At 40.9% G+C, this 19,443-nt stretch overlaps 1 protein-coding gene across 3 annotated transcripts in view; it reads left to right on the forward strand.

Annotated features, from left to right (window-relative positions):
- Positions 1-19,443, forward strand: part of PRKCB (protein kinase C beta) — a 390,438-nt gene that overhangs the window by 252,835 nt on the left and 118,160 nt on the right. For all 3 annotated transcript variants that reach the window (XM_003418820.4, XM_064295702.1, XM_064295703.1), the window contains exons 6-8: positions 3,015-3,171; positions 4,536-4,670; positions 18,669-18,765. In XM_003418820.4, coding sequence (XP_003418868.2) covers positions 3,015-3,171; positions 4,536-4,670; positions 18,669-18,765 — 389 coding nt within the window. The remainder of the gene's footprint in view (positions 1-3,014; positions 3,172-4,535; positions 4,671-18,668; positions 18,766-19,443) is intronic.

A 19,443-nucleotide genomic window follows, 5' to 3' on the forward strand; every position in this document is an offset into this window, starting at 1 on the left:
GGTGATTCTTATGCACACTAGAAATCCTATTCTAAACGAAGCCCATTGTCATAGAGTCGATTCTGACTCATAGCGACCCTATAGGAGAGTAGAACTGCCCCACAAGTTTTCCATGGAGTGGCTGATGGATTTTAATTGCTGACCTTTTGGTTAGCAGCTGTAGTGCTTAACCACTGTACTACCTGAGCTCCAGTGCTTCTCTAAACCCCTAACTCATTGCCGTCAAGTCGATTCCAACTCATAGCAAGCCTATAGGGCAAAGTAGAACTGTCTCATAGAGTTTCCAAGGAGCGCCTGGCAGATTTGAACTGCCGACCCTTTGGTTAGCAGCCATAGCACTTAACCACTATGCCACTAGGGTTTCCAGTGCTTCTCTAGAAGGATTCGTATGAAATGGTTAGATGCATGGTTTTCAAGGAGTGCAGACAGATGTCAGCACAGAGTAAGTTATGATTTGCATCCTCGAGTGCCTTGTCACTGATCCAGTCGCCCACCCAGCCCTTTCTCATCTCATTTATTCAGGCTCAGCCCCTTACTAAAAATCAAAAACCAAACCGGTTTTGCCATTAAGTTGATTCCAACTTATAACTAATCCCTGTGTGTCGGGGTAGAACTGTGCTCCATTGAGCTTTCAATGGCTTATTTTTCAGAAGTAGATCACCGGGCCTTTCTTCCTTGGCATCTCTGGGTAGATGCAAACTGCCAACTTTTCGGTTAGCAGCCGAGTGCGTTAACTGTTTGCACCACCCAGGAGCCCCCTTATTAGCTCTATGATATTAAGCAAGTCAGTCCCCACCCCCCCACCACCCCAGCAATGCTTAGCCACTTGGAGGAAGGAAAATAAAGAGAAGATACTAGAACTTAACCAGGGATGTGGTTTTGTATGACATATAAAATGGAAAGAAAGACGGATGTCATGGATTGAATTATGCCCCCCAAAAATGTGTGTATCAATTTGGCTGGGCCATGATTCCCAGTATTGTGTCACTGTCCTACATTTTGTGATTGTAGTTTTATGTTGAGAGGATTAGAGTGGGATTGTAACACTACCCTTACTCAGGTCACCTCCCTGATCCAACGTAAAGGGAGTTTCCCTGGTGGCCTGCACCACCTATTATCTCTCAAGAGATAAAAGGAAATGGAAGCAAGCAGAGAGTGGGGAACCTCAAACCACCAAGAAAGCAATGCCAGGAGCAGAGAGTGTCCTTTGGACCTGGGGTTTCTGCGCAGAGAAGCTCCTAGTCTGGGGCAAGATTGATGAGAAGGCCAACAGGGAGAGATAGCCTTCCCCTGGAGCTCACACCCTAAATTTGGACTTCAGCCTACTTTTCTGTAAGAGAATAAACTTCTCTTTGTTAAAGCCATCCACTTGTGGTATTTCTGTTGTAGCAGCACTAGATGACTAAGATAAGGGGCAAGGGAGTTAAGGGTGTTTGCAAGAGAGTAATTATAATGCACCATAAAAATCTAAGCTGGGTGAATGGAATAAAGGCAAAAGGAAGTGGGGAGCTAGAAGAAACATACTGGGCTCAATGGACTAATTGGGGGTGGAAGAATGGTTGTAGTGGGGTACAAGAGTTAATGAGCTGGAAAAAGTAGAGAGTGGCATAAGATAGTAGGGTACACAAACTGAGATTGAGGAAGTAGTACAATTTCTGTGATGATGAACTCCAGGGTATGACCACAGATGGAAGTCAGTGTAATTGGGTAGAAATAAAGGTTTCCATGAAGTGAGGGGGCCTTTATCTCCTCTACTTTCCAGTATTTTCTCTTCTAATTGTTTTTCTTATCATCTTGAACTTACAGACTTTCTGTTCTTTTTGTCTTAAAAACAAGTTGAGTAATGGCTGTGATAATGTCTTTGTCTTATTTCTGACTTTCATGGGATTGCAGTTATCATTAAATATGATGTTATTATTTTAGGTAAATAGCCTTTATCCTGTTAAGAAAATTCCCTGGTTGCAATGATCCTATGGTTTTCTCCCTTGACCTATAAATATGATGAATAGTTTAATAATAGATTTCCTAAGGTTGAGCCATCTTTGCAATCCTGGTAGGAGTCATTATATATTAGCCTTTTTGTGTGTAGTTTGATTCAATTTGCTAATATGTTATTTTGGATTTTTCTATCTGTAGTTATAAGCGAGAATGTTGGTGCCGTATTCTTAACCGGGCCCTGTCACGTCAATTCCAACTCATAGCAACCCTATAGGGCAGAGTAGAATTGCACCATAGGGTTTCCAAGGCTTTAATCTTTATGGGAACAGACTGCTACATCTTTCTCCTGTGAAGCAGCTAGTGGGTTTGAACTGATGACCTTTTGATTAGCAACTAAGCTCATAACCACTGTGCCACCAGGGCTCCTTCTATATTCTTAATATCTATGTAAATCCCATTTTCTAGCCTCCTTCCTGTGACCACCTAGGTACCAGCTTTGGAACTGACTCCTGATTAACTCACTTCTTCCTGTTTCTGCACGCCAATGTCTTATTCTACCTCGCCTTTCCATTGGCATCTCCACTGGTGACCCTCTGCTTCCTTTCCTTCTCTCAAGCTGATCTCAAGCCTCCTTTACCCCAGGCATCTACCAGCCCTAGTTATAATGCTGCCAGTATTTTTCCAGCCTTCTTCTATGGGCTCAGTTGGGTGCTGGCTATGGATGATACATGGGTGATAGGTGCATCTTGGTTTAGAGGGCAAGCCTTTCTTCTGGGCTTTGTGGGAAACGAGCTTAGAGAACTTACAGTTAATCTTGGGGTGGAGTGGGGAGAGCAGTATGAAAGTCAGAAATTGATTTTAAACCAATATAGAGCAGAGTCTGCATCATACCAGGTTAACCCAGTGCTATCGTTATCCTGCTTAATATGCTTCTTAGCTATTGGTGTCGATAAATTCAAATTCCTGTTAGAGTAAGTGTGATGCCAAAGGCCCTTCCACAGGTTCTACAGCCACCACTGGTTGGTGCTTAAACATTTTGGGGACCATTAATGCTGAAAATACTTTTCCTTTTTTAGTAAGAGATGCTAAAAACCTCGTACCTATGGACCCCAATGGCTTGTCAGATCCCTACGTAAAACTGAAACTGATTCCTGATCCCAAAAGTGAGAGCAAGCAGAAGACCAAAACCATCAAGTGCTCCCTCAACCCTGAGTGGAATGAGACATTTAAATTGTAAGTTCAAATGATTCCAGCCCAGAATGGGTGGTGGAGGTTGGGTTGTGGGCTAGTTGAAGTTGGGTAGTTTCTGTCATTCTTTCTGTTGCCCTTCCTTCCTCCCTTTTTCCCTCCTACCCTCCCACTATCACCTGCATTTTTGCATTGAGAGCCAAGTAAAAATTAAAACTTTTTTTTTTTAAATAGAGTTGAGAGTGCCTGTGGTGTGGAGAAGTAGTTGGGACAGGAAGAGTGTGAGTGTGTTGCAGTGTGAAGGCAAGTTGCTGGAGAAGTTATGGATCTCAGTAAAGAGTGGGGCATAACCCGTAGGTGTGATGACCTCCCAGTGGCCAAGCGTATGGATGATGCTGGGCTACAGCCTGCTGGGAGCTCTCCACAGCTTCCACTGAGGGTCTTCCCTGGCCGGTGCTCCAAAGATGCATCTAGACCAACAGGTGTTAATTAGAACAGCCACTGTTTACTGAGTATACATGTGTATAACAAGCACTATGTTAAGTGATAAGGCTTCATTGGCTCAGATCATTCCCATATTACCAATGGGGCTTATAGAAGTTATGTAACTTTCCCGAAGTCCCACAGTAAATTTAGGGTGGTGTAGGATTCAACCTCAGGCAGTCATGCGTTAGCCACTGTGAAAAAGCATGGTTCCTTGTAGTAGCCCCATTCCTTCTTGCCTCTGTCAGGACAAAACTGGGGCCATCTCAGCCCCAGTCAAGGCCACACTTCAGAACAGCCAATTCCTCCATACAGCAGCCTCATCCTCAACACACATATGTGTGAACACACACATACCAGTTGTGGTCTATTTGACTCTGACTCATTGTGACCCCATGTGTATTAGAGTAGAACTGTGCTCCGTTGGTTTTCGATGGCTGATTTTTCAGAAGTAGATCACCAAGGCTTTCTTCTAAGATGCCTCTGGGTGGACTTGAACCTCCAGCCTTTTGGTTAGCAGCCAAATGCATTAACAATTTGCACCACTCAAGGACTCCAAATACACACAACTGTACACACACATACTCGCACAATTGTGTAATTGATATCCATATTTTTTAGAGTGACTATGTGTGTATAAGACTTCCTGAACCCCATTGACCCTATGAAGACATAAGACAGCAGAAGTAGTTAGAGCTGTTTCTTTGAGAACTGGCCTAGGTTCTATGCCTGTTTAAGCCACAGGCTGTCAAACAGGAGAAGCTCTCCCTCCCTGGGGAGCTAGCCTGGGAGAGGAACGGAATATGATTCTTGCAACAGCTGGTAATGTTGTCAGATTCCTACCTCTGGGTCTTGTCCTCGTGTACATTTCATCGGCTTTAGAAATCCCTACAATCACCAGTGGCTTCTCGTTTTTCTCTCTGCAGCCAGCTGAAAGAATCTGACAAAGACAGAAGACTGTCTGTAGAGATTTGGGATTGGGATCTAACCAGCAGGAATGACTTCATGGGATCATTGTCATTTGGGATTTCTGAACTGCAGAAAGCTGGTGTTGATGGCTGGTAAGAAAGATTTTGCTTTGACAGCTACAGTATGGCTTGGCCTATCAAACAGGGAATCAAGTATGTTTTCCTTTCTTTCCTGAGAGTGCAATAGTAAAGACAGTCACCAAGCAATGGCTGGTAGATTGGCTCTGTCTTGTAGATACGTTTTATTTGGCCTTTGTACCAAAACAACAAAAACAAAAGCCAGTATTTAAAAAATCAGGACACTAACCATAAAAGTCTGGATTTTTGGCTTCTCTTGAAAAGCCAGGAGATGTTGCAACATTGGGCCTACAAGGCAACAGTTGAATAATTAATGCCTCATCTAGATGGGACACGGATTCTCCATTTGCCTAAATCTTTACTACTCCCTGTTGTATTATGTCTCTCCCACATTACACAATTATATGACTTGACTGGCCCTGCGGCCACTGTAATGGTTCTCTCAATTCACCCAAAAGATATGAGCAATCCACTCTGATCCTGACTCCTTAAGGAGATGCCCCTACATTTTGAGTGTTTACCAAGCCTGACCATAGAGGTCCTAGGGGATTGCTGTTATTGTCAGCTGCAACATCTTTGTTCTGGAATTACTGCTTTCTTCCCTTCTTATGGCAAAGACTGTGTCCAACATTAGCAAAAAAAAAGGAGATTGGGTGAGCCCCCTTGGCAACTATCAAGTAACCAGAGCTCATTACCATTGAGTCAATTCCGACTCATAGTGACCCTACAGGACAAAGTAGAACTGCCCCATAAGGTTTCCAAGGAGCAGCTGGTGGAATCAAACTGCTGACATTTTGGTTAGCAGCCGAGCTCTTAACCACTGTGCCACCAGGGCTTCTATCCAAGTAAAGGAGTCAACACAGATAATCCAACCTGGCATTGTAACTTTGGGAGAAGTCGTGATTAGGGGCTGTTAGCAACTTTTTTAGGAGCCCTGGTGGCGCAGTGGTTAAGAGCTTAAGCTGCTAACCAAAAGGCTGCCAGTTTGAATCTACCAGCCACTCCCTGGAAACCTTATGGGGCAGTTCAACTCTGTCTTATAGGGTCACTGTGATTCAAAATTGACTCAGTGGCAACAGGTTTGATTTTTTGGTATCAGCTCTTTAAGAATATCTGTCTCATTTCTGAATGGTCTCACCTAGGGCTTTTTTCATTTACAAGTGAAAGAAAGTCAAAGTCAAATTGGTTTAGCTAGAAAAAATGTATCATGTAGACTACAGTCCTTTCTATTGTGCACCTGACCATGCCTTGCCTTTCCTCCATGCAGCTTCCTTGCTGTCCTCCATATGTATCACAGACTTTCTTTTAAATATATATTGAGTGCCTGCTGTATCCTTGTCCCGAGAGATGCCTCACAGTGTAAGACAGACATGCCCTCATGGACATTAGCTTCTAGCGGGGAAGATACACCTTGAACAAGCAATGACACAAAGAACTCATCAATGACAACGTGATGAGTGATGTGAGGAGAAGGACAGGAACTGAGAGTGTACAAAAGGGGGGTGTGGGCTTAACTCCTCTGCGTTAAAGCACAATTGGCAAATTGTTAAAAGCATAATTCTCAGAAAATAGGTAACGAGCATTTGTCAAAGTTTTACTTCGCTCATGAATGAGGTCACCGGCAGAGTGGATGGCTAATTCCAAAGAGGATTTCAGAAACTGATAAAGTGGCCACGGAGCCAGTTAAGTCATATAAATGTGTAACCTGGGGCAGACGTAATACAACAGGGAGCAGTAAAGATTTAGGTAAGTGGAGAATCTGTGTCCTGTCTAAAGGGCACATATAGCCGAGCTCTTAACCACTATGCCACCTGGGCTCCAAAAACAAACAAAATATATGTATATATACACACACACACACACGTACAGATATACCAAGAAAACCAAACCTGTTGCCGTCAATTTGAACTCATAGTGACCCTATAGAACAGAGTGGAACTGCCCCTTAGGGTTTTATTGACTAGATTCCATGGAAGCATATTGTCAGGCCTTTCTTCCACAGCACTGCAGGGTGGGTTCAAACCATAACCTTTATCTTAGTAGCTGGAGGCCAACTGTTTGAAACACACAGGGACCTTGGTATTTATATAGTCAGTAGACAAAGAAATGCAGAAATAACTTTGCTAAGTCAGATATAAAACTGGCTCATAAACAGAGTCATAAAGGTGTAACCTTTGGGGTTACCTTATCTACCAGACGGAAAAACAAAAAGACCTCACCTTGGTTTTCTGAAAGGTGATGTCTCACGTTACAGAGCTGGAGGACCATCTGGGGGCTACTCCATTGTGAATAGTAAGTCACACAAAATTATATTTTCCGAAGCAGGGGATAACAAATTAGAAAATGCTCTAGCATGACGTTAGAAGTCACACAGTCATTCTTTTGCCTTATTTTCAAGTTTTGGATAATTTTTCCAATTTATGGGTGATTTGGCTTTGCCTGGTCCCTACATCCCTCACTTACTGGGAGTATGTCTCTTCCTCTTAAAGCCAAGCTGAAGGAGGTTAAGGAGAAAGAACCCGTGATCCTCAGAGGGTATAAGTGAGACATGAGAGAACATAATAATAATAATTATAATAACAATAGCCAGCACTTATTGACTCTTACTAGATGCCAGGCACTGGGCTAAATAAACACTTTGCAGGTGTCATACAGAACCACAGATTCACACAGCACTAATCAGATATGCAGAAAAAAATGTTGTTGTTGTTGGCTGCCAGCAAGTTGGCTCCGACTGATGGTGACCACATGCACAACGGAACAAAACGCTGCCCAGTCCTGCGCCATCTCTGTGATTATTGGCATGTTTGAGTCCAGCTGGAGAATATTCTGTTCTGACCCATAGGGTTTTCATTGGCTAATTGTTGCAAGTAGATCATCAGGACTTTCTTTCTAGTCGAGAAGCTCCACTGAAACCTGTCCATTGTGGGTGATCCTGCTGGTGTTTGAAATACTGGTTGCATAGCTTCCAACATCGTAGCAACACAGTACAACAAACTGACAGACAGGTGGTAGGTAGAAAAAATTCATTGTTGTTGTTAGATGCTGTTGAGTCAGCTGCTACTCCTAGTGACCCTATGTACAACAGAACGAACCACTTCCTGGTCCTGCACCAGCCACATGATTGTTATTATGCTTGAGCCCATTGTTGCAGCCACTGTGTCAATCCATCTCGTTGAGGAACTTCTTTTTCACTCACCCTCCACTTTACCAAGCATGATGTCCTCCAGGGACTGGTCCCTCCTGATAACATGTCCAAAGTATGTGAGACGAAGCCTTGCCATCCTTGCTTCTAAGGAGCATTCTGGCTGTACTTCTTCCAAGACAGATTTGTTCATTCTTTTTGCAGTCCATGGCATATTCAATATACTTTGCCAACAGCACAACTCAAAGGCTTCTTAATTTTATGTAATTGACAGAGACTTTCTTATGCAGTTTTCCACCTTGTGGTGGCTGAGGAGAGGGGGCCCCTTATTGCATGTGATACCCCCTAGCTTTTCATTGGCCTCTGCTACTACAGAGTGGCTGAGCTTGCCTGGTCCCTGAGCTAGTGCCCACTGGGGAGGGAGTCCTCTCGCCTAGCCCTGGGCATCATGCCAGATAAAGTCTGAGGTCCTGGCCCCTTACCTCCAGTCGTGAGATCTCTTCATACAATGCCTGACCCCTGGGCCTTTGTCCCAACCTCAGACCACTGCCAGACTCTTCCCTCTTGACACTTTGGTCAGCCCTCATTTCTGAGCCTCTTCATGGAAAGTTGGGAGCTCTGCCTTGGGGTTCTCCATTTTCCCCCTCCCTCTGCTGCTGCTATGATGGTATTGCCCTCCATGTAAGTCTCTGCCCAGGGCTCCAAAGGAGAAGTGAGGCAAAGCTCCTCTGCTTACACTCCCCGCCTCCGTTATGTAGCCTACCTTTCCCCTGCCTCCTTTTTCCCTTCTCCTTCCCATGGTTCTCCAGAGCCACAAGGGAGCGTCTTTTTCCCATACCATGTCATAGGGTCTTCCCTATGTTACAGACTTCTTTGTAGGGTAACTCCTGCCTGGCTTCTCCCTGAAGCAGACAGCAAGGTGCAGGGAGGGAAAAATGGCTTAAAGGTAAGGGACAATTTATCAGGATGAAGTCCATTACTGCATTTAAACAAAATAAAACCAGATGCCATCGAGTCGATTCTGACTCGTGATGACCACATGTGTGTCAGAGTGGAACTGTGCTCCATAGGGTTTTCAGTTGCTGATTTTTTGGAAGTAGATCCCAGGCCTTACTTCCGAGGTGCCTCCTACATTATCATTTAATTGTCACAACAGTTCTAAGTGGAGCATCATTCCCAAGGATCAGAAGAGGTAAGCAATGTGTTAGGGGCGCACAGCTCACAGGTAACAGTGCTGGGATTTGGGTCTATGTCCCCAGGATGCCAGAGGTTATGCACATAACATATCACATCCTACATGTTAACACAGTGGCTGGCAGAGGGCTGGAGGCTGGACAGATAGCTCTTGACCTCGGCTTTTCCAGCTGGATGCATGCTTTGCGACCTCACCTCTCTGAACTACATCCTTCTCCGCAGGTCCGATTCCACTTATCAGAGATAATTGTAACACTCTCACCTACATCTTAGGATTGTTACGAAGTTGATGAAATAATAGTTGGGAGGGAACTTTAGCAAAATAAAAGCCCTCTTCGAATTTTGCAGATAAAAGTCCTCTTCAGATTTAGGGCCAAGGCAGTTATGATGCTACCTAGGTTCTAGAAATTTGGATTCTCGTAGCAGGACTGTGTGATTTTGGGCAAGTCACATCTCCTCTCTGAGACTCAGTTTCCCTACTCGGAAGGGAGATGATCTCCTCCACTGCCCTGCTGTGCTATAAGGTAGAACCATGTGGCAAAAACAGCAGACACAGCTGTGAAACTTCCAGATGTGATGCGCCAGCCCTAGGCCCCCATCTGCCTCTTCTGCCACCAGCTCTGTATCTGTTGTCAAATCCTCTGTGTATCTAATTTTGTTTATTTATACTGTCTCTTTTCTTTCCCCTCGATATTCCAGAGGTTCATCTGTTTTATTGTTGCTATTTTATTTCTTCAGAGTTAGCTCTGGGCTTTGTGTATCAATTCTGTTATTCTTTCTTCTTTCTCTTTTCTGAGGGTGTATTGTCTTAGAATCTCAGTTAAATATTTGCTAAATTTATTTTTATTCTTTTACCTTACTTTTCTTAAAAAAAAAACAAAAAACAAGCATTTGAGGAAAAAACATTTCCTCTAAATTTTGATATGTCATGTTTAGGCTTTTGTTGTTCACTCAAAGTCTACCATTGATTTTTAATTTCCTCTTTAGCATGCTATTCATTTAGGAGTGTTTTTGAACCTCTAGAATCAGCTGTCTGTTTAAATTTTTATTATTAATATTAAGCTACAGTTATAATATTTTATGTTGTTTTTGTTGCTGTGTGCCATTGAGTTGATTCCTACTCATAGTGACCCTACAGGACAAAGTAGAACTGCCTAATAGGGTTTCCAAGGAGCAGCAGGTGTATTTGAACTGCCGACCATTTGGTTAGCAGCCAAGCTCTTAACCAGTGCACCACCAGGTATCCATAGTATATTATAGCCAGAGAATATGGCCTGTGTACTTTTCTTTTATTCATTTTCTTTTCCTTTTCTTGCTTTCTTTTTTTTTTTTTTTTAATTTAGCTTAGTAATGCTCAGTTTTGGTAAATATACTATGGACATTTCAATAAAAAGATTGTTTACTATTTGTAGGGTATAGATTTCAATGGTTATTAATTCTACATTATTATAACATCCAGCAGTCCCTTCATGTTTTTCTTTCGTTTGCTTGATCTGACCTAAATGTATGGTGTTTGTTAAGTAAAAATATTTTTTGAGAAATGTATTTTGAATGGCTTTTGCATCATACATTTTGAAGCAATATTATTCTCTACATAACTCTTCAAGACTTATTTTCAAGTTATCTTGCTGCAGCTAATGACTTTTGCCTATAATTTTACCTTGTTGCTGGAATCCATCCATTCATTCATTTAGCAAATATACATGGTAAGCACCCATTGTGTGCCAAACACTTTGTTGGGTAAGGAGGATATACTAGTGACCAAAAGAGCCAAGAATCCTTGGTCTCGCAGAGTTTTCTTTCTAGTTGGAGAATAACAAAGAGAAATGAACAAAAATAAATCGTAAAACATAGCATTTTTGAGGCTGATAAACGCTATAGAGAAAAATAAACAAGAAACAAGGAGAGAGACTGCTGGGGGGTGATGGTATTCAGATTTAAATAACACGCTCAGGAAACAAAGTTGCCATTGAGTTGACTCAGACTCATGTGACCCCCATATGTGTCAAAGTAGAACTGAGCTCCATAGGATTTTCAATGGCTGATTTTTTTGAAGTAGATTACCAGGCATTTCTTCCGAGGCATCTCTAACTAGCTCGAACCTCCAACCCTTTTGTTAGCAGCTAAGCACATTATCCATTTGCATCACCCAGGGAGCCTGTGTAAGATCAATATCCTAAGCCTTAGTGAGCTGAAATGGACTCGTATCAGCCATTTTGAATTAGATAATTACATGGTCTGCTATGTCGGGAATGATAAGTAGAAGAGGAATGGGGTTGTATCCGTAGTCAGAAAGAACACTTAAAGATCTATCCGGAAGTACAACACTGTCAGTAATAGGATAATATATGTTTGACTACAAGGAAGACCATTTAATACATGTATTGTTCAAATTTATGCACCAACCACTAAGGCCAAAGATGAAGAAATTGAAGATTTTTACCAACTTCTGCAGTCTGAAGTTGATCAAACATGTAGTCAAAATGCATTGGTAATTACCAGTGATTGGAATGCAAAAGTTAGAAACGAAGAAGAATTGGTAGTTGGAAAATATGGCCTCAGTGATAGAAATGATGGTAGAGCTCAAATGATAGAATTTTGCAAGACCAATGACTTCTTCATTGCAAATACCTTTTTTGAACACCATAAATGGTGACTATACACATGGACCTTGCCAGGTGGAATACATAGGAATCAGATTGACTACATCTGTAGAAAGAGATGATGGAGGAGCTCAATATCATCAGCCCGAGCAAGGCCAGGGGCCAACTGCAAAACAGATTATCAAATGCTCATATGCAAGTTCAAGTCGAAGGTGAAGAAAATTACAGCAAATCCATGAGAGCCAAGATATGACTTTGAGTATATCCCACCTGAATTTAGAAACATCTCAAAAATAGACTTGATGTATCGAACACTAATGACTGAAGACCAGACAAGTTGTGGAATGATATCAAGGACATCATACATGAAGAGAGCAAATGGTCATTAAAAAGACAGGAAAGAAAGAAAAGACCAAAATGGATGTCAGAAGAGACTCTGAAACTTGCTCTTGAATATAGAGTAGCTAAACTGAATGAAAGAAATGATGAAGTAAAAGAGCTAAACGGAAGATTTCAAAGGGCAGTTCGAGAAGACAAAGTATTATAAGGAAATGTGCAAAGACCTAGAGTTAGAAAACCAAAAGAGAAGAATCTGCTTGGCATTTCTCAAGAGGAAAGAACTGAAGAAAAAATGTAAGCCTCAGGTTGCAATATTGAAGAATTCTTTGGGGAAAATATTGAATGATGCAGGAAGCATCAAAAGAAGATGAAAGGAATGCATAGAATCACTGTACCAAAAATAATTTGTCGACGTTCAGCCATTTCAGTAGGTAGCATATGATCAAGAACTGATGATACTGAAGGAAGACATCCAAGCAGCATCGAAGGCATTGGTGAAAAACAAGGCTGCAGGAATTGACAAAGTACCAATTGAGATGTTTCAGCAAAGGGATGTAGCACTGGAGGTGCTCACTCATCTATGCCAAGAAATTTGGAAGACCGCTACCTGGCCAACCAACTGGAAGAGATTCATATTTGTGCTCATTCCAAAGAGAGGTGATCCAACATAATGTTGAAATTATCGAACAATTTTATCATTAATGCCACACACAGAGCAATGCCAGAAATTCAAGCGAGATTAAGGAGAGGACAAGAAACAAGGGGTATCTTTGCTAATGTCAGATGGATCTTGGCTAAGAGCCAAGAATACCATAAAGCATTCACCTGTGTGGATCATAATAAATTATGGATAACATTGCAAAAAATGAGAATTCCAGAACACTTAATTGTGCTCTTGAGGAACCTGTATAGACCAAGGGGCAGTCATTTGAACAGAACAAGGTGATACTGCCTGGCTTAAAGTCAGGAAAGGTGTGTGTCAGGATTGTATCCTTTCACCATACTTATTCAATCTGTATGCTGAGTAAATAATCCGAGAACCTGGACCATATGAAGAAGAGCATGGTATGAAAATTGGAGGAAGACTCAACAACCTGTGATATGCAGATGACACAGTCTTGCTTGCTGAAAGTGAGGAGGACTTAAAGCACTTACTGATGAAGTTTGAAGACCGCAGCCTTTAGTATGGATTAAACGTCCACATAAACAAAAATCCTCACAACTGGACCAGTAAGAAATGTGATGATAAATTGAGAAAAGATTGAAGTTGTCTAGGATTTCATTTTATTTGGATCCACAATCAACACCCATGAAAGCAGCAGTCAAGAAATCAAATGGTACATTGCACTGGGCGAATCTGCAGCAAAAGACTTCTTTAAAGTGTTAAAACGCAAAGGTGTCACCTTGAGGACAAAGGTGTGCCTGACCCAAGCCATGATATTTTTAGTCGCCTCACATGCATGGGAAAGCTGGACAATGAATGAGGAAGACTGAAGAGCTGATGCCTTTGAATGATGATGTTGGCGAAGGATACTGAATATACCATGAACTACCAAAAAAACAAACAAATCTGTCCTGGAAGAAGTACAGACAGAATGCTCCTTATAAGCGAGGAGGGTGAGACTTCATCTCATAGACTTTGGATATGTTATCAGGAGGGATCAGTCCCTGGAGAAGGACATCATGCTTGGTAAACCTGAGGGTCAGTGAAAAAGAGGAAGACCCTCATGGAGATGGATTGACACAGTGAGTGTAACAGTGGGCTCAAGTATAACAATGATTGTGGGGATGGCATAGGACTGGGCAGTGTTTCGTTCTGTTGTACATAGGGTTGCTATGACTCGGAACCGACTCAACTGCACCCAACAACAACAACAACAGGAAGCCTATGCTCAGGAAAGGACTCCTTGAAAAAAAAAATTGTGACAAACAGTTAAGACATGAAGGAGGCAAGAGAGTGAACCTTGTGGGTTTCTAGGGAGAGATTGTTTCAGACAGAGAGAACAGCAAGCGCAAAGGGCAGGTGTATGGCTGGCAAGTTTGAGGAGCAGTGAGGTTACCTGTGTGACTAGAGCAGGATGAGTGAGGGGAGAGTCGTAGGCAATGAGGTTCATGAGGGTAACAGACGGGATGGCAGGTCCTGTGGAGTCTTGTAAGAACTTTATCTTCTACTCTGAGTAACACGGGAGCCAAGAAACAGTGAGATGTGGTTTATGTTTCAATGTGTCTACTGGCTGTTGAGTGGTAGATAGTAGACCCCTCTCTGTTCCTTTAGGTTTAATCTGAGTCCTTTGGTCTTGTGTAACAAGCAGCATGTTACTGGATTAAACAAACAAAAACTGAACCTGGAGGTTCTTTTATCTTTTCCATAGGGAACCATGTTAACGTTTGTGGTTTTAATTGCCATGTTTCTATTATGGTGTTTGTTTCTAAAGTTTTTTTTTTTCTTTCTGAACAGACAACTGTTATCTTAAATCATTGTTACCTAAAAATTATGTTTCTTCAGCGAAACATCCAGAAGGGAATTAATGAGAATGTTAACACATCGTGAAAAATGTAACCCATGTCTCCGAACAATTTGTGTAGAAATTGTTAAATGGGGACTTAGTTTGCTGTATAAAGTTTCACTGAAAACACAATAAAATATTATTTTTTAAACAAATACCTGCAAGTTATGTTTCCTAAAACCCTTAAATGATGTTTTGGTTTTACTACAAAAACAGTAAGAGCATAGGCTGTGGAATTATACCTCCTGGGATACAATTTTGACTCCACTCTTTCTAGCTTTGTACCCTTGGGCAAATTACTTAACCCCTCTGTGCCTCATTAGGAGATAATAGTGTTAACCATGTCATAGGATTGTTCTGATATTGAGTTGGTTAATGGAAGTAATATAAGTTAATATTGAGGTGGTTAATGTAAGTGCCCCATGTCTGGTAAATAGCATACACTGAATGGGTGCTAGTCATTATTATTAATTAGGGAATTATTAGAAAAATGTAAATAATCAAGCAAAATATTATACAGAATTCCATTACCCAGAAATAATCACCATTGACACTATTTAGTCTTTTCTTTCTCTCTCTTTCTCGGTGTATAAAATAAAAATGAATTCTTACTATATAGACCACTTGGCGGCCTATATTATTCATCAAATGATAATACATTGCAATATATTCACTCAGGAATCTTGTGCAACATCATTTTTAATAGCTACAAGTTGTCCATTCTTTGTATTTGCTTCAATCTATGTAATCATATTCTTATATAAAGTGTGCAGTGTTTTCCTATATAAATAATTCTGCAGTAAACATCCTTGTAGCAAAACTTTTATGCTCAACTTTAATTATTTCCTAATAAATTCCTGGGCCTGGAATTGGTAACTTTGAGAATATAAACATTATTAAGGTATTTGCCAAAATGCCCTGCAATCTTTTTTCTATCACTTTGCATTCTCACTAGTATTATATAAGACTTCTCATTTTACGCAAACTTGTCAACATATAGTATTATAAAATTCAAGGATATGATTGAGGTAAAGATTATACATGTTTTATATTACTGATTATGTTAAACATTTTCATTTCTGTATTGTCATTTGTATTTATAAATGACTGTGTCCTGTCCTTTGCCTACCTTTTTAAAATATTGATTTATAAGAACTTTTTGTGTAAGGAAGATCCTAACTGTCTTTGTTGACATATATTCAGAAAAACCATATTCCTTCCTTTCATGTTTTAATTTTGGTAATATACATTTTATTTGCATTATATAAAGCATTCATTTCAACTCTAATGAATATGATCAGTGTCAAGCCAACTGTCAGAAAAATTTCTCAGGTGTGTTTTGTAATTCACTAATTGTCATCTGAATTATCCATGCTACTGTTCACTGCCTCCGATGGATTTTAAAATTCAGTAATAACAGTTTTCTTCTGAAAGCAGTCTTCTCTAATCTCAGATTGTTTCTTTCTCATAGATGCATTAACCTCTTAAATCACATTGGAAATATGAATTAGATACTTTCTAGAATTTTCTTTCCTTTGATAACAGTTCTACTTCATGGGAGGTACTTAATCTAATTCTTCATTATTTGAATGAGTTTTTCATATGCTCTGTTATTTTTTGCTATTTGCTCATTCTTACAGGAGAGTGAGCACAGAAATAATGAACGTTCTTGTTCTAATCTTTCAGCCCAGGTGAAGGGAGAAAGGAGTCTTTTGTATTTACTGGAATTCTGTTTTGTTAGATCAGGGGCCCTGTTCTCTGTAGATACTTGGGAGAGGACTGTAGCTGTAAACATCTCCACTACTCAGTGGAAGGGTCATCTTCCCCATGCTGGTCTGTGCATGTCAGAGTTGTGGGGGTGGGGGGTGTCCATTCCTTTTTTCTAACTTTCACTGATGTCCTCTTCTGCAGGTAGCAGTGGCTGCACCCTTTACCCACTCTGTAGCATGCTGGCCACAGGAAGCATAAGATGTACTGAGCCTTTCTGCCTGTTGCCCCAGGGGCTGACACCCCATGCACTTCCTGAATATGGATGGGAATTGGCGGCCCTCATCCCATCCCTGGTGGTCCGATCCAGGCTTGTTAGTGGGGTTCTGTTGGGGTTCCCATTCACGGATGATCAGCTGGACAGTCCTCTTTTATCTGTATTTTCCGAAGAGTGGGAACCTAAATGACTTTAGATAGTACGTGGCTGAGGCATAAATAATATTGCACTGGACCCTGAAAAAGCTATTCTTTTGTCATTACTTCTTCAGATGATCTCAAAGAGAAAGTCTCAGAGGGTTCTGGTTTACCCTTAACACCTCTTTAACACTTACTGTTTGCTGATGAAGTCAACTTCAGTCCTGATGACCCTGTGCACGTCAGAGTAGAACTGTGTGCCATAGGGTTTTAAATCGTTGATTTTTCAGAAGTAGATCATCAGTCCTTTCTCCTGAGGTATCTCTGTGTGGACCCGAACCTCCAGCCTTTCAGTTAGCAGCCAAGTGCATGAAACATCAGCCACTGGAAACCCTATGGCACACAGTTCTACTTTGACACACATGGGGTCTTCATGAGTTGGAATTGATGGCAACTTGTCTTTTGGTTGCTAATCTCCCATTTTAACAAGGGGGGGAAAGGGCAGGAAGACAGGCTGTAGACTCAGTAAAAAAAATAAAAAATTATTATTATTATTATTATTTTAACTCAGAGCCTTTGGTAAATAATTCCATCTACCTGGACTTGAATCACTTTGTTTGATTTTCTTGTTTATTTTTTTACATATACTTTCATTTGTAGCAAATGGTACTGACTTTCTTTTCAAGGAAGAGATATATGAAGTGAATTTTTTGTTAAAAAATGATGATTCAATGAGACATATTACATTGACAATAATATACAGATTTTGCAAAACCCACAAAGATCTCATGTGAATGGATAAAGTTTGACAAACATAGTGCTACTTACCCTCTTACTATCATTTTAATCCTGGAAGTCCCTGTTGTGTGAATAGCACCCTTCTTGATTTCCAGTAAATGTGCAGATGTGCTCTTATTTTTCTGTTTCTTTTGGTAATTTCAATGGAAGTTTGGGGGAAGAGAATTACATGTTAAATGTGGAGGCATGGAGGCTTATATTGTCATCTCTGCTTTGAATCACCTCTCCCCGTATTTTTAGAAGCTGCCTAAGAAGATTTGTGAATGGAGAGAAAAAAAAAATGGTGGTGAAAATTGTAAATATGAGTTAGGAAGCGTCTTTGGCAGTGAGGAGTTTTGGGGTGTTTTTTCCCCCACTGACTCAAATGCCTTTGGAATGGCCCTTTTTCTTCTTTATTCTCATCTCATTCTCTGACTAAACAGAAGCATCTTTGTGGTCAAGAAATAAACTAAAGTCATAACATAATGTTTCTCGTAATAATGTTAATGTCTGCAATGATGATGATGATGGCATGGCCTGAACACTTGCTGGATGCCGAACATGGCTTTAATCATTTTACATACCTCATCATATTTCAGCCTCACCATGATCCTAGGAAAAAGGCACATTTATTTCAGTTTACAGATGAGTACGACTGAGGCGCAGACAGCCTCGTGAGCTTATCCAGGGTAGACAGCATGGCAAGGACAGAGGTGGGATTTGACACCAGGCAGAGTTTGACTCCAGGGCTTCTGCTCTTAAACCACTAATGGGTACCGTTTTTCAAGAGGTTGAATAAGGAACACTTGGAGCAAGCATCTGCAGAGAAAAATAGCATTGTGAAGTTAAGTTCATGCTCGTCCAGCTGGGCGCCAGGATGGCAAGATGGATAAATGTGTAAAGCAAAAGGTAGTGGATATGCCAGGAGAAGATGGAAGGAATGCATTGATAGTAGAAGATTTTAAGAGCATTCTTTCAGACTAAGAAAGCACTTAATAGACAAAAAGTAGGTAAAAAGCAATTGAATGATATAACTAAAAAAACTCAATTGTGTGTGTGTGAGAAGAGAGAGAGAAAGAGCTTTGCATCCTATGAACACAGAATATACTTTTTTTTTCCTTGTGTCCATGAAATAGTTGCAAGAAAATATGTGTACTCGGCTACAAAAACAAGCAAACAAGACAAAATAAGAAAAACAAAACAAAAATTGTTGTCGTATTTTTTTAAGGTAGGGGCTTTTTTAAGGCCTTTTTCTCTTATCCTAATCAATAAGATAATAACAAGTAGAGAGTCATGGCATTTGTTCTGTTCCCTTGTCTCCTTTTAGGTTTAAGTTACTGAGCCAGGAGGAAGGCGAGTACTTCAATGTGCCAGTGCCACCAGAAGGGAGTGAGGCCAACGAGGAACTGCGGCAGAAATTTGAGGTTAGGTTGTTTTCTTTCTGTATCAATGCGAACCAGTTGAGTCTGTCTCTGTGCTGTTCTTCCTGTTTATGGTGTTTTCTGCCACGGCCTTTCATGACTCTGTGCCTTTGCAGTGCCGTGCCATCCCCCAGAAAACTTCTATTCATCCTTTAAGGTCCCAATTAAGTGTTAACCTGCACTGTGAAGTCATTCCTGAGTCCCTACCCTCATTGAGATTTCAACACGGCCTCTTAAAAGCTTGTTCACCCCCTTAGTTTTGATGGTGGCTTGGACTGGGATGATAACAAGGGTAAAAGAAAAAATAGATTCGTGACATATTGGGGAGACTGAGCCAACTAGGCTTGCTGATAAATTGAATCTATATTTGAATCTATAAGCAGGAGGATGCTGTATTGTTAACAAATGAATTCATTGTGCTGGTGACTCCATGAAATACCCCATGGGTGGGAGAATAATCCTATCAAATAGATGGACATTGGCTCTGACGTTGGGCTGTAGTGCTGGCTCTGCTTCTACTTCAGATAAACTCCTTCCCTCCTTTGAGGGGGCAAATAAATCCTATTTTCAGCTCTTGAGAATAGCAGGAGTATAGAAACACATCCCAGATTATAAAGAAATTGTTCTGGGGAAAACGGGTTTGAGTACTTTTCATTATATATGTATTGAGTGATTTTAAAG

Source organism: Loxodonta africana, chromosome 12 (assembly GCF_030014295.1).
Source record: "Loxodonta africana isolate mLoxAfr1 chromosome 12, mLoxAfr1.hap2, whole genome shotgun sequence".
Lineage (NCBI taxonomy): Eukaryota > Metazoa > Chordata > Mammalia > Proboscidea > Elephantidae > Loxodonta > Loxodonta africana.